This window comes from Chenopodium album, chromosome 13 (genome assembly GCF_948465745.1).
Source record: "Chenopodium album chromosome 13, dcCheAlbu1.1, whole genome shotgun sequence".
NCBI lineage: Eukaryota > Viridiplantae > Streptophyta > Magnoliopsida > Caryophyllales > Amaranthaceae > Chenopodium > Chenopodium album.
Genome location: NC_137846.1, coordinates 42,283,428 through 42,296,845, shown reverse-complemented (window position 1 = coordinate 42,296,845; position 13,418 = coordinate 42,283,428). Strand labels below are relative to the sequence as shown.

The window sequence follows — 13,418 nt, the reverse complement described above, 5'->3', positions numbered from 1 at the left end:
TCTGAGTAAAAATCTTAGGGTTTGTAACAATTGGGAATTCAATGAGCCAGCCATTCTCAATCAAACAAGGGCGCGCGAGAGAAGGAATTTGAGGGGTTTGATCATAATGAGGTTTTATTTTGTATTTATGTCCTTTAAATTAAGTAGCAGTTATCTAAGGTGGGTGGTTAACTTAACTAAAAGTTAATTACAATTAACAAAACCGCTTATAAAGGGCAAATATAAAACAATACAAAAAAATTTGTGAGCACCGTATAGATGTTTAAATTTAGAAGGGCACAACATAGAAAACGCGATAATTTGAGGGTACCATTAAAAAAATCGTGAGTACCTATTGCTTGGGAAAGAAAGAAGCCCTAAACTAAGTACTCCGTAATTCACCATTTCACCTTTTTCACTTTAGAAATCGGGTCACTTTGGGTCGGGTTAAGTTAAAATTTCAGGTCAATTTCGAGTTGTGTTATTTTGAATATTGGGTCACCCGATTCGAATCAACTCCATTTCAGGTCGGGTCATTTTCGGGTCAATAATTTCAGGTCAACTTTTGGGTCGCAGGTTGGGTTTGGATTGCAGGTCATACTGCCACACACAGCCACCTAAAACCCCTCCAAAAACCCTAGCATTCCATCATCTCTCCCAATCAATTCTAGGGTTTAACACCGTCTTCTTCCCCAATTTCATCCGCCATGGATATGGAAATTGAAGGTTTAGACCTTGAAGAATTCGACCCAATTGAAGAACAAAATGAAGATTTCTGCACCTCAATCATCTCGCAATTCGGAAAATCCAACAACGAGCAACACCTCAATCTCTGCAATGTTATCGGAACAATGTCGCAAGGTCTCAAAGACAACAACGTTCCTCTCTTACCTGCGGCGTACTTTGGTTCCATTGTTTCTTCCCTTGACCGACTTTGTGTCTCCTCTGATTCTTCCTCCACGTCACCCGACCACAATGTTGAGGCACTTCTTACTTTGATGAGTTTGATTATGCCGAGGATTCCTGTTGGGAGTCTTAGGAAGAGGAAGGTGGTGTTGTTGGATTTGTTGATTAGGGTTTTACGAGGCGGTAGTTCTTTGTCCACTGATGCTGTTGTGGCTGGGTTGAGCTGTGTTTCTGGGTTGTTGGTTATTAGGGATTCTTTTAATTGGTCAGATGTTAGTCAGTATTATGGGTTTCTTCTTGGTTTCGTCACTCATTCCGATAGTAAGGTACGATTGTATGAAGTTTGCGAAATCATGTGTTTTTAATTTTGAAGGTTGGATTTTTGTTGTTTAATTGATTAGTTTTTATCTGTTCTTGTCATCAAATGGTGTTGAACGATACTGCTTTTTCAATGTTTAAGCTCTCAAATTATGTTTGGTTGGTGTGTGTGGTTTGCTTGATAATTTTATTAATCATGCTCTTGTACTGATGTTAAATTTCCAGCATTGCTTAATTTATTGAGCATGTCATTTGATTGCACATAATTGTTTATTGTTTCGGAACAAAATAGAAATATGAAAAAGATTATGATTGGAAGGAGGAGAAAGTTAGACTGGATTGCTGCAAACTCTGTGTAGTGCAGAAGTGCCTTTGTTGTATCCGAAAATTAGATTGGGGGTGAGGTGGAGGTTTAAATAACTGGATTGCTGCAATCGTTGCCAATGTCTTGATGTTGAGGAGCTTAAAATTTGCATAGGATTTAGTATAGTGTAACCAAATGGTCCTTTTCTTTTAGGAAGCTTGAAAATCTATACTATCTATTAAAAGGCGTTCCTAAACAAGTTTAGGCGCCACGTGGCACTCTCCTTAATTTTTTACTCCATATGTTTAAGCCATGTGGAAAACTTCCTAATTTAAATCCGATTTTTCAGTCCATGATTAAAAATATGGTTTTTATAAGATTTGAACCTAAGATTTTAAGTTTCAACTATAAGGTATTAGCCACTAAGCTATTACCATATTACATGGTATTTAATAATGATTAAATATTAATATAAATTTTTATCATAGAAATAATACAGTAACTCGGGGCATCGTCCGGGCCTAAATACTAGTTAAAACTTAAAAGGTAGTATGTTTGTGTCATAACACATAAAATGACTTTCTTTTGACGACCAAATATTGTACAATCAGTAAGTTTTTATTTTTTTTTTTTATTTTTTTTTATTTATGTGACGCATGATCTTACACTCTTACTTTGGCCATGGCCATGTGGTGGCACATGGCCTGGGGTTTAGTTATGATCAGCATTAATTTTCTCATTAGTGTTGGTGGAGAGAATCATCCTATGTCATTACCTTGCTCGGTTACTATTGGTGTATTCATGTCAGTCCCTAGAATATGTAGATGTAAGTTTTTTTTTTTTGATAGAATTATTTCTTTGAACTGTAAAGGTGAGGAAGCAATCACATATTTGTATTCGAGATGTATTACAAAGCTTCCAGAGATGTCCGCTGTTGGCACCTGCAAGTGAAGGATTCACTAGCATGTTTCAGAAATTGGTGCTTCTTGCTGGAGCATCAAAAGGTGCCCCTGCTGAGATAGCCCAGGAGATTTTGCATGTCCTTGAGGCTCTTAAAGATTGTCTGCCTTATATTTCTATGAAATACAAAACATCCATCCTGAAGTACTACAAAACCCTATTGGGAGTGCGTAAGCCCCTTGTCACAAGGCGTATAACCGATAGTTTGTACGTCCTTTGCCTTGACCCTAGTGTGGAAGTTAAACCCGAAGATTTGGTAGACCTTCTAAGCACTTTGGCTACTTCAGTTCCAGTGGATGAAACGTCAGCTGATGGCATGAATTTTACTGCTCGTCTGTTGGATGTCGGAATGAGGAAGGTTTACAATCTCAACAGGCAGATCTGCGTTGATAAGCTTCCACTTGTACTAAATGCTTTGCAAGGTTGTTTTTTCTCCCTCTTCCATATTTCTGCATGTCAAGCATAATTATTTCAGTGATTTTTTACCATTCTGTTTCTTGGCATTCTACTCGCCTACCTGGCAGATATTTTTGGATCTGGGTTCGAGGAAGCTAAATTTGCTGCGACTGAGTCATTAAAGAATCTGATACAAGCTTGTGTTGATGAAGACCTAATAAAGAAAGGTGTTGACCGAGCAAACAGTAATTTAGACTTCAACAGAAAGTCTGCACCGTCTACTATTGAGAAAATTTGTGCTACTATTGGAAGTTTGCTCGACAACAGATATCGTAGCGGGTGGGACATGGCCTTCCAGATTGTCTCTTTGATGTTTGACAAACTAGGTAATCATAAAGATGTGCTTATTTCAGACTTACAGAGGCTGCTTTCTTTACCTACATTCTATCTCATGTAGGTTGTATTTATTTTTGGGTTACTGTTTTTAGGTACTTTCTCTTCTGTCCTCCTAAGAGGCAGCCTGGAGAGCTTGTCAAGCATTGAAAAGGAGAGCGAGGAAGATTTCCCAGAGAGGAAAAAGGTTGTCATTTCACTTATAGCTCAATCCCCATGAAAGTTGGTGATACCATTTTAGTCACTTTCATATTGTATTCTGTTCTGCTGAAGCTTTCCTTAAAACAAGGTATAAAGAGGGATGTCATATATTTACAGTCAGGATCATTGTTGTTCACAGTATCCTAATTGATCAGAATAGAAAGCGAAGAAATTTTTTGAATCGTCATGAAATATCAGGCAAATGTTGTTACATACTTCATTATTTTGCAAGCTATCAATGGTTCTTGCCCAAAGCATTTGCTATCTTATCTTTAATCCTTATTACTAAAATCCAGTTTTATCTGCTAAGTGTCCTAGTAAGGCCTGGCTCCTGCTGACTTTACCACATAGTTAGAAAGTGTTTCAATGTGAGCGGTTCTCCTCTTATCAAGAAAAGTTCCTCATGCAAAGAAGAGCTTTTTTGAACTTTCATGATTTGATTTTTACCAGTCTTGTCTTGGATGTTGTCCTAACTGAAATTCAACTGGGTAAGAAATTCTTTGACCCCAAAAATGCCTGGGTTTACCTCTGCCATCTCTCCCAAGAATGCCTGGTTTTCCCAACAAATGTTGTATATGGTTTAATAGTTTGTGCTGTAGTGTACACAATTACTCAAACTATATATCCTTTTTCAGATTCTAATGATTGATATGGATATGGCATATGCAACTAATGCTTTATGGAAACTGTGTTATAACAATACTTTTCCCTTCCCTTTCCTATTTCCCTTCTATCTGATGTTTTCTTACCTTCAATCTACCTCTTTGACTTGTGATGCTTGTTCTCATGTACAGCTGCAAGATTGCATTGGATCAGCACTTGGGGCAGTGGGACCTGAAGTCTTTTTACGCATTTTGCCACTGAATTTGGAAGCTGACACTCTGTCTGATATCAATGGTTGGCTTTTCCCAATTCTAAAACAGTATACAGTTGGTGCACGTATGAGGTTCTATGTCGAGTCATTGCTGGGAACAATTGAAAACCTCAAGCAAAAATCTAAAAAGGTACTTTTAGTCTTGCTGCTTTGCCTCTATAAATACTCTACATAATTTTCATCAATATTTTATACGTTTTTTCTCGTATCATTGATAAACGAAAGTACTTTACCAGCTTAAGTTAGAGGGGCAAGTCCAGGCATCAAGATATGCAGACAGGATTGTATACCAAGTGTGGACCTTATTGCCTTCATTTTGCAATTACCCTTTGGACACTGCTGAAAGCTTCAAACTTCTTGAGGAAGTTTTATGCAATGCTTTGTATAAAGAGCCTGATCTTCAAGGAATTATTTGCTCCAGTTTGCAAATCCTCATACAACAGAATAAATGTATTCTAGAAGGAAACAATTATGTACCCAGCGATAAACTAAATGCTCCCACTGAGAGAGCTATTGGTTTTTACAATCAAGAGGTGGCTTCTGCCAATTTGGGAGTGCTGAGATCTTCTGCTCGTAATTTCTTGTTAGTTTTATTCAATGCTTTCCTGAACTCCACAAATGATCCTGGTGGAAGCTTGCTGGTACAATTCTATGTTCTTTTTCGTGCTACAGTCATAAGTTTCTATCTGTTATATAGTGTTAGCCGTGTCTGCTTGCTGATTCGGGTAGAGTGACTTCATTTTTGTTTGTCATAATTCATGTCGATTGTTTTTCTTTATTACATAATTATTCAATATCAACCCTGTTGAATGTTGCAGGTATATGTTTATGATTTTTTTTTTCTTGCTCCAGTTTATTTGTTTATTTTTTATTTTTTTGCATTGTCAGGCTATTTAGACAAAACGTTCTGTACTGTCAAGTTGTTGGTCTACATAGATTGATTGATTTTGTTTTAATAGATTGATTGATTTTGTTTCAATTTTAATCCAATGCTCAGCCATAATTAGGTATGATGGGCTTTGTGAGCGCAGGAAGCCCCAGCCTTAATACCTTTGTATCTTTCCCAAGCCCCAGGGCTAAACTGAAGAGTGATATTTAATTATTATATTTTAAACTTGTTTAGAAAAACATATTAATCTGCTATATACTACTGCTATTCTCCTCATGGGTTCATATGTTTTCTAAGGATAGTGATGCCTTCTTTTGATGTAATTGGAACCTAGAATCCTCTTCTTGAAGTTAGAATTTCTTTCTTGGACCAGTAATAATGGATTTGTGGTACAAACTGTAGTCCAGTCTCGGTATACTAAATGATATATGCAAGTATCCGTCGCTCTTTAATTTGTTTGCTGATAATTTTTTTTAATGCTTCTCAAAACTTACATCAGCTCTGGTTTGATTCTAGTCTACAATAGGTGAATTCGCATCAATAGCGGGGGAAGATACTGTGTCAAAATTGCTTAGGAAAGAAATGAAACAACTTTTGAAGTTCACTGACAATGGCAATAAAAGAGATGCAATGGAAATCGACTTTTCATCCGGTGATAATTCATTTTCTTTCAAGAGGTGTGTTACTTGTCTTTTCTGTTAGTAGTATGTCTTTTGTGTTAAAGCCAAAAGATGAATTTTCCATGTTTGCTTCTACCAATGTGTTATGTTTACGGTTTCTTCTATGTTTATAATGATAATTCCTCATTTCTTCTTTTTATATTGGCAGAGCTCAGCATTTTGATCTGGCTGTTTCACTTTTGCCTGGTTTGGGTCCTCAGGATACTGATATCTTGTTTTCTTCCATAATTCCAGCACTGGAGGTTTGTGATTCACCAATATATATGATCATCTCATTATATTCACTGTAGTTTTCTTTGAGCTATGGTTGTGAGGTATGTCTGATGCATCTTTGATATAATGAGCTGCAGGATGTCGATGGCTTGATCCAAAAGAAGGCGTACAAGGTTCTTTCAATGATTCTCAAGGTGAATTTAACCTCTTTACAGATTTAATTTATTCAATCCGCCACAACAATATTGAGGATTTTATGCTTCAAAAATGAAAAGTGCCCATTAATTAGCGTTTTGAAATGGGTCTATCATTGGCTAAGAGGTAGATGATGATTTTTAGCATTTGTTTCTGATTAATAGGGAGATAATTTATTTCTTCTTCTATTTACTATGGTTACGGTTGAAGTAAACAGAGTTTGTAATGGTTTAGAATGAAAGTTCAATTCTTTGCGCAATATAATGATCTTTTTCTAGTCAGTTTTTTAACTGTTCATTTGACTTGGGTTTGCTGGTAGAATTCGGATGGGTTTATTTCAAGGAAGATTGAAGAAGTTCTCAAGTTGATGAGTGAAGTGCGGTCTAAATGCCATTTCTCAGCCAAACGTCATAGACTTGACTGTCTGTATTTTGTTATTGTCCATGTGATCAAGGTTTGATTTGTTTTCCTTAAACTCTACATGCTAGCTGTATGTATTCCCTCCATCCTCGAAATACTTCACATTTTCCTTGATCAGCTGTCCAAATTATATATTACTACAATTTGGGTTGAAGATGACAATCCCATAATACTTAATAATTAATATGTATTCTCTCCATCACATAAATCCTTCCCCCCCCCCCCCCCCCCCTCCCCCCTTTTTCTATTCACTTCTGGTACTTTAATTTTACCAGTATTATTTCCATGCTGAACCCACATGTGAAGAAACTTTGGAGTTGGATGGAGTAAATTATATTAATCAAATAATTTATCTTATTTTTATTCAATAGGATGAAGCAGGATGGGATAAAATCAGTCCTTTCATAGTTGAAATTGTACTTGCACTGAAAGAGGTATGTTTTTTTTGAAATTGCATTTTTGGAATTACAATTTTTTTATGGTGTTAACTCCTTTCTGATTTTTTATTTATTTATTTTTATTTTTTTTATGTGTACTATCATAATTTCTATCCGTCCCACAAAACTTTTCTCATTTTTGTTTGTGGTTTGACTGTTTGAGGGTTATTATTATTACTTTTTTTATTTAAATTTTTCTAGTTTTGCTTTGCTCATAATTTTCTGTGAATTATTCTGGCCGAGGAGTTAACCTATGATTGCATTGTATATCTGCTTTGATGGACTGCATATATAGTTGTTCTCTTTCTATAACCTGATGGCATATCTTCCTAGTATCTTTGCACTTGTTCTGTCATTTTCTGAAGTAGAATCCATAGGTTGAATGCCAAATTTGATTGCATTGATTATTGGCTTAGGTGGACTGCATATATACTTCCTTTGTATTTTTTAAGTGAAACGTTTTGACTTTTTGCACAGTTCACCTAATTAACTTTTACTAATGTTAGTGATTTACACATAAGAAAAAGTAGTCTTGTGGATTAGAATCATCTCAATGAATAGATTATTAAAGATTGATTATTAACTTTTACTAATATTCAATTGTTATACTATTTAGTGATTGATTATTAAAGATATTTTTGATTAAATTTTTGCATTGGCATACGTGCACATGAGAAACACTTCACTTAAAAAAAAACGGAGTGAGTATAATTTTTACTTTTTCCTGATGGCATATCTTCCTAGTATCTTTGCACTTTGTTTAGTCATTTTCTTCAGTAGAATTCATAGGTTGAATGCTAATTTTGAAATTATTTGCAGGTTAATAAGAAAACCAGAAATCGGGCTTATGATATTCTAGTCCAAATTGGTCATGCTTGTGACGAGGAGAAGGGAGGGAAAAAGAAGGATCAAGGAGGGAAAAAGAACTTACTCCAAGTCTTTGAGAAAGTATGTAGTTTCGTTGCTTCTCTTATCAGATTTTGGAGTACCTCATTTTGTTTTACTCATCATATGGCTAGTTTCATCTTATGTTCCGCTCTATGGAAGTATTTACTTGGGGTAACCGGTCAGGACCGGATCCGAAAATTTTGAACCTGTCTCGGATCCGGTCAAATTGGGTTAAATATAGTGAACCGGTCGCGGAACCGATTGGGCTTGGCTTGATGTTTATTATTTTTTTTTATTTTTTTAAAATTATTATTATTATTTTTTATTTTTTTTAAACAAAAATAAAAAATCGTATTTAACTTTGGAACAAGTTACAAAATAAATAAAAAATGAAATCAAGATGATGACAATGCAGCAAAAGCAGAAAAAAAAAAAATTCTCAATTGATCTAATCAATCCTTTACTCTCAGTAAAATCCCCCTTTCCCCCTTCAATATCTACCACTGCCATTTTATTTATCCTCTTCAAAATATTCTACTTCAAATCCTTCAACCCTAAACATGGTCTCCACCTGCAAGTGCTTTTGCATAGATTTCAATGACAACAACAAAGAAAACACTATGGATCTCAGCCGAACTTCTCTTCGCTCATCTTGATGAAATTATCAATAAGAGTATAATATTGTACTATTAAATGGAGAAGGGTTTAATGTGAATACTGTGTATATAATTTTCGTGGGTAATAATTTGATATTTTTGGAAGGTATATCAAAATAAGTTTTTTAAAAATTGTGTGGGGCAGAAGCTTCTAGGGAAAATTGAGTAGTGAGTATCTCATACTCCCTATAACATGAAAAAGGGAGAGTTGTGTGGTAAAGGAAAGTTACAATTTTTCATAAAAAAGAGTTTACATCTGTGACATATATCTGACTAAAAAATAGACTTGTTTTCCAATATAACTTCAAAATGATTTTAGGGCTCTTTCATTTGAACAGGTAGCTGCAGGCCTTGCCAGCGATTGTTCGCATATGATCAGTGCTACTGTGAAAGGGTTGGCTCGCTTGGCTTATGAATTTTCTGATTGTCTTTCTGGTGCATGCGATCTGTTTTCCCCTTCACTTTTACTTCTTGAGAGGGAGGACAAAGAGATCATTAAAGTATGTCCTGTTTAACTGACCATTGTTTTTTTTTTTTTTATTTTTTTTTTTTTTTTTTGTGGTAAGTTTATTCGTAGGGATATTTATGTTGAATGGTTGTTGCTTCAGGCTAACTTGGGTCTACTTAAGGTTTTGGTTGCAAAATCACCATCTGAGATCCTGCAAATTTACCTGAAAGGCATGGTTGATGGTATTTTAGTACGGCAGGATGACTCCATGAAGCATTTCAAAGCTAAGGTTTGTGGCCTACTGTTGCTATGAGACTTTCATTTCCTTTTAGCCTTTTTTAGCGCATTCGGGTCATGTGCTCGTGTTCTTGGGACTATTACTTTGTTTCCTTTTTCTTTTTCATTCATTTTAGTTATCCACTAACTCTGAAACTAGCTCGTTGGCTCAACTAGCTTTAGTTGGTTAGCAGTAGTATATGGCCTTAGGTTTTGACCAGTAAAGACACTGAACTTATCCTTCTTTCTCCTAACCCTGGCTGTGGTAGATGTGTTGTGTAATTGAGTCAAATATTGGATCTGTACATTCGAATTTATGATAGTAGGGCTGTTAGGGTCCTCTCCACCTCTTTTCTTCTAGTTTCATGTTCATATGTACACGTAAGCTAGCAAAATTTGCCACCTGCCCTCCCCTTCACCCCTGCCGAAATTGTGCATCTAAGAACTGTACCCTTGGGTCCCTTGAGGAGTGAGGATCCAGCTGGGTTTTCAGTCCATGTATTGTAATTCTTCATTTATTCTGTTTAAATGGATTTTGTTTATTTCTAAAGCATTTATTCTTCAGATGAGAATTATATCGACATTGATCTTTCGAAATCAAAGGAATTACTGTGGTAGCTTATATCAACATCTCTCTCTCTTCTTAAGTTTGGTTTCACGTCTATTGCTAGGTTAAACACTTGTTGGAGATGCTTGTCAAGAAATGTGGCCTTGATGCTATTAAGGCTGTAATGCCAGAAGATCATATGAAACTTCTTACTAATATCCGCAAGGTGCGAAGTTGAATATAATTTGTAATCTTTTCTTTTAGTTTCTGTGTATTACCTGACGTTTTTTTTCTTTTGTCTGTGATTGCTTACTTGTTGGTTCTCTCCAGATAAAAGAGCGGAAAGAAAGGAAGTTGGCAGCCAATTCTGAGACAAGTTCCTACCTGTCAAGAGCAACTACGTCCAGGTTTAAGTTATTCCATCTTTGATTTCTTCATATTGCTTGCGTGCTTACGGGTTGAAATTTACTCTGACATGTCTTGTCAATATTTGGGATTTTTCAATTGCTATGGTTTTTATCCTTATCTCGAAAATGCATGTGTAACATAACTCCTGCTCGAAGCAAATTATTAGAAGTTTGTGGGAAATGCCAAATGCTATGTACATTCTTTCTCTAACAAATATTTTGTCACCTGGATGCTTCATTTCACCTCAAGTACCTAAGTCACATCCTAAACACTAGGACCAAAAACATGGAAATTTGAAAATGGCTGAATATTTTACTTTGACAGATACTCATGTCTAACACAGTAACACGAGATCTTACTTGAATAACAAATAGTAGCAGATGTTATTGTGTATGAACAATTCACACTTCATTTTGTACCAAAAGTATGGAAATTATAAATGGCTGAATTTGATACTGAGACATATCCATGTCTAACATGAATACTAGCTAGAGTGATACAAGTATAGAGTAGATGTTATTGCATGCTGGTTATAGTTGAGAACTTAACCATTTTTTCCTTTAATAGGAATTGTAAAGATTGCACTTTTTATTTGACGCTATTGGTCTATACCAACTTGTGTTGTGATTAACGAGTGCGAGCGTGTGACTGTACTTTGCAGGCAAAGTGGATGGGGTCACACAAAGATATTTTCTGACTTTGATGAAGAATTTAGTGATGGGGATGATATGGATGCTGGGACATCTGTTGGTCGACGGAGCAGATCATCTTCCAAGTTAAAATCAAAAGCGCCTTCGTCAAGGTATCTTGCATTTTATTAGTCAATTCATCTTTTATGTATGAGGTACTGAAGTATGCACTGTTTACTTTTTCTGTTGTTCTGTTGGCCTTGCACTGAATTGGTTTCTCTTTCATTTGGGTCCACTGACCTGACAAGCAACAATACCCAAATTACCTGACTTGGAAAGACCCATCCAAAATTCATTTATTCTATAATACTCCCTCTCTCTCTCTCTCTTTTTTTAAGCTAGAGTTGGATTTGCACGTTTTCCGAGACACAACTTTGACCATTAATATATTTAATTCGAGATTAGTAAAAATTATGTAAAAAATAATTTATAAAAGTAGACATGCATTATGACAAATCCAACAATATGTTATATGATCATATTTATTTATTATATATTGGTAAAAAAAATTAAGTCAATGATGACATATGAGTAGTGTAAATTCCAACTCTAGCTTATAATAAAAACGGAGAGAGTACCTAATATTCAATAGACTGGAATATAGCCAGAAATGACTGCAACCTGTTTGCCACCTCTGAGGATGGAGGATTGGGGTTTCTCTTGATTTATTCAGGTCCAATAAAATAGAAGGATCTGTAACGTATTTAAACTAGTTATAACTTAAGAGAGATTCTCTTTATGTACCTTAATTTAATAAATTTCTTTTAGGTCAAGGAAAACGAGGTCGGGAAGGAGCTTATTAGAAGACTCGCTTGACCTAGAAGATGAACCACTTGATCTTCTGGACCAGCGTAAAACAAGGCTAGCTCTTCGTTCTAGTGGAAATCTGAAAAGGAAGCTTGATTCAGAAGATGAGCCCGAGTTTGATGAGGGTGGACGACTAATAATTCGTGAGGAAGGAAAACCCAAGAGTGAGAAATATTATGATGATAATTATGAATATGATGAAGATAAAACTGATGTTCGAAGCTTTGTTTCTTCTAAATCAAAGAAGGCTGACCAGAAGCGCAGGAAAACATCTGAGTCAGGATGGGCCTATACTGGTAATGAGTATGCTAGTAAGAAGGCTCGTGGAGATGTGAAAAAGAAGGGCAAATTTGAGCCGTATGCATACTGGCCACTGGACCGTAAGATGCTCAGCCGTAGACCTGAGCACCGGGCTGCTGCTAGAAGGGGTATGCGTAGTGTTGTTAAGTTGACGAAAAAGCTCGAAGGGAGGAGTGTTGCAAGTGCACTTTCCATTAAGAGCAAGGTAAAAAAGGCTCATAAGAAATGAAAGATAGCTTAAAAAGTTAAAATGCTCAATATTCTGTTACTATTATTTTATTTATTTTCGTGTTATTTATAGAAAAAAAAAAAAATAGGAATTTTGAAAAGAAATTATTTTATTTTTCTCCTTTGTACACATATGTTATGACTTATGAGTCTACAATGTAAGTGCAGTCTGATTTTGACGTCATGTAAATTCATGATTTGGTTTTGTAATGATGCATCATAAATTGATTAATGAATGAGTTTATTCTATGATAAATTGATTTATTCCTTCATTTTAGTTTATTTTTATAGTTTGTGCAGTATAATTAATTAAATATTGACGTCGTGCGCAAAGTTTAAAGTTTTCATGAGAGCACAATACTGAATACTGATTGTGCTACTGTATTTTGTAATCTAACTTACTAATTCAGCTGTAAAGCCTGTAATCCGTTAAGTGACATTACATCATTACCTTTTTAAAATGCCTTGTCAAAATACTTAGCTCCGTTATTTTTAGTTGATACATATTCCTTTTTAGGAAGTTTATTTTTAGTTAATACGTTGTCTTTTTAGATAAGTTTTATACCTTGCTTTCTTAGTGTATACTACTTGATTTATCATTCTTTTTCATTTTTTATGCTTTTCTAAATATGTGTGTCTAAATTGAACATGTCAGCTAAATAGAAACGGAAGAAGTATTAAAATTTCGATTTCTTCACTAAGTTCAAATTTCATGCTACCCCTAAGATTGCAATATACGTGAAATGGACATACTAAGCAGTTTGACTTTTTGTTTTTAGACAGATTAGAAAAGGCAACAAGCATACCATCCAATCATCCCTTTTAATGCAATATACTTGAAATACAAAAATTAATAAGACTACAATGAGATCCTGGCTTTAGATACAGACTGACTCAAAACGTACAATAAACTCCAAAATTTTAAAACAACCTAAACTCCCAACTCAAAAGACTAAGCTACCGATGAGAAACGGCTTCAATCTCACAAAGAAGCAATCCCAATAAG

General features: G+C 35.3%; 1 protein-coding gene across 1 annotated transcript; it reads left to right on the top strand.

The window, feature by feature from the left end:
• The first annotated feature begins 588 nt into the window (after positions 1-588).
• On the top strand, positions 589-12,668 carry LOC145574776 (uncharacterized). Its single transcript, XM_081632634.1, has 18 exons — positions 589-1,211; positions 2,379-2,889; positions 2,992-3,249; positions 3,352-3,443; positions 4,252-4,461; positions 4,568-4,972; positions 5,737-5,897; positions 6,049-6,142; positions 6,251-6,307; positions 6,628-6,762; positions 7,100-7,162; positions 7,985-8,113; positions 9,048-9,209; positions 9,318-9,446; positions 10,105-10,206; positions 10,311-10,387; positions 11,050-11,190; positions 11,846-12,668. The coding sequence occupies exons 1-18, from the start codon at positions 687-689 to the stop codon at positions 12,411-12,413; spliced, it is 3,819 nt and encodes a 1,272-aa protein (XP_081488760.1). The 5' UTR covers positions 589-686; the 3' UTR covers positions 12,414-12,668.
• Positions 12,669-13,418: the final 750 nt, after the last annotated feature.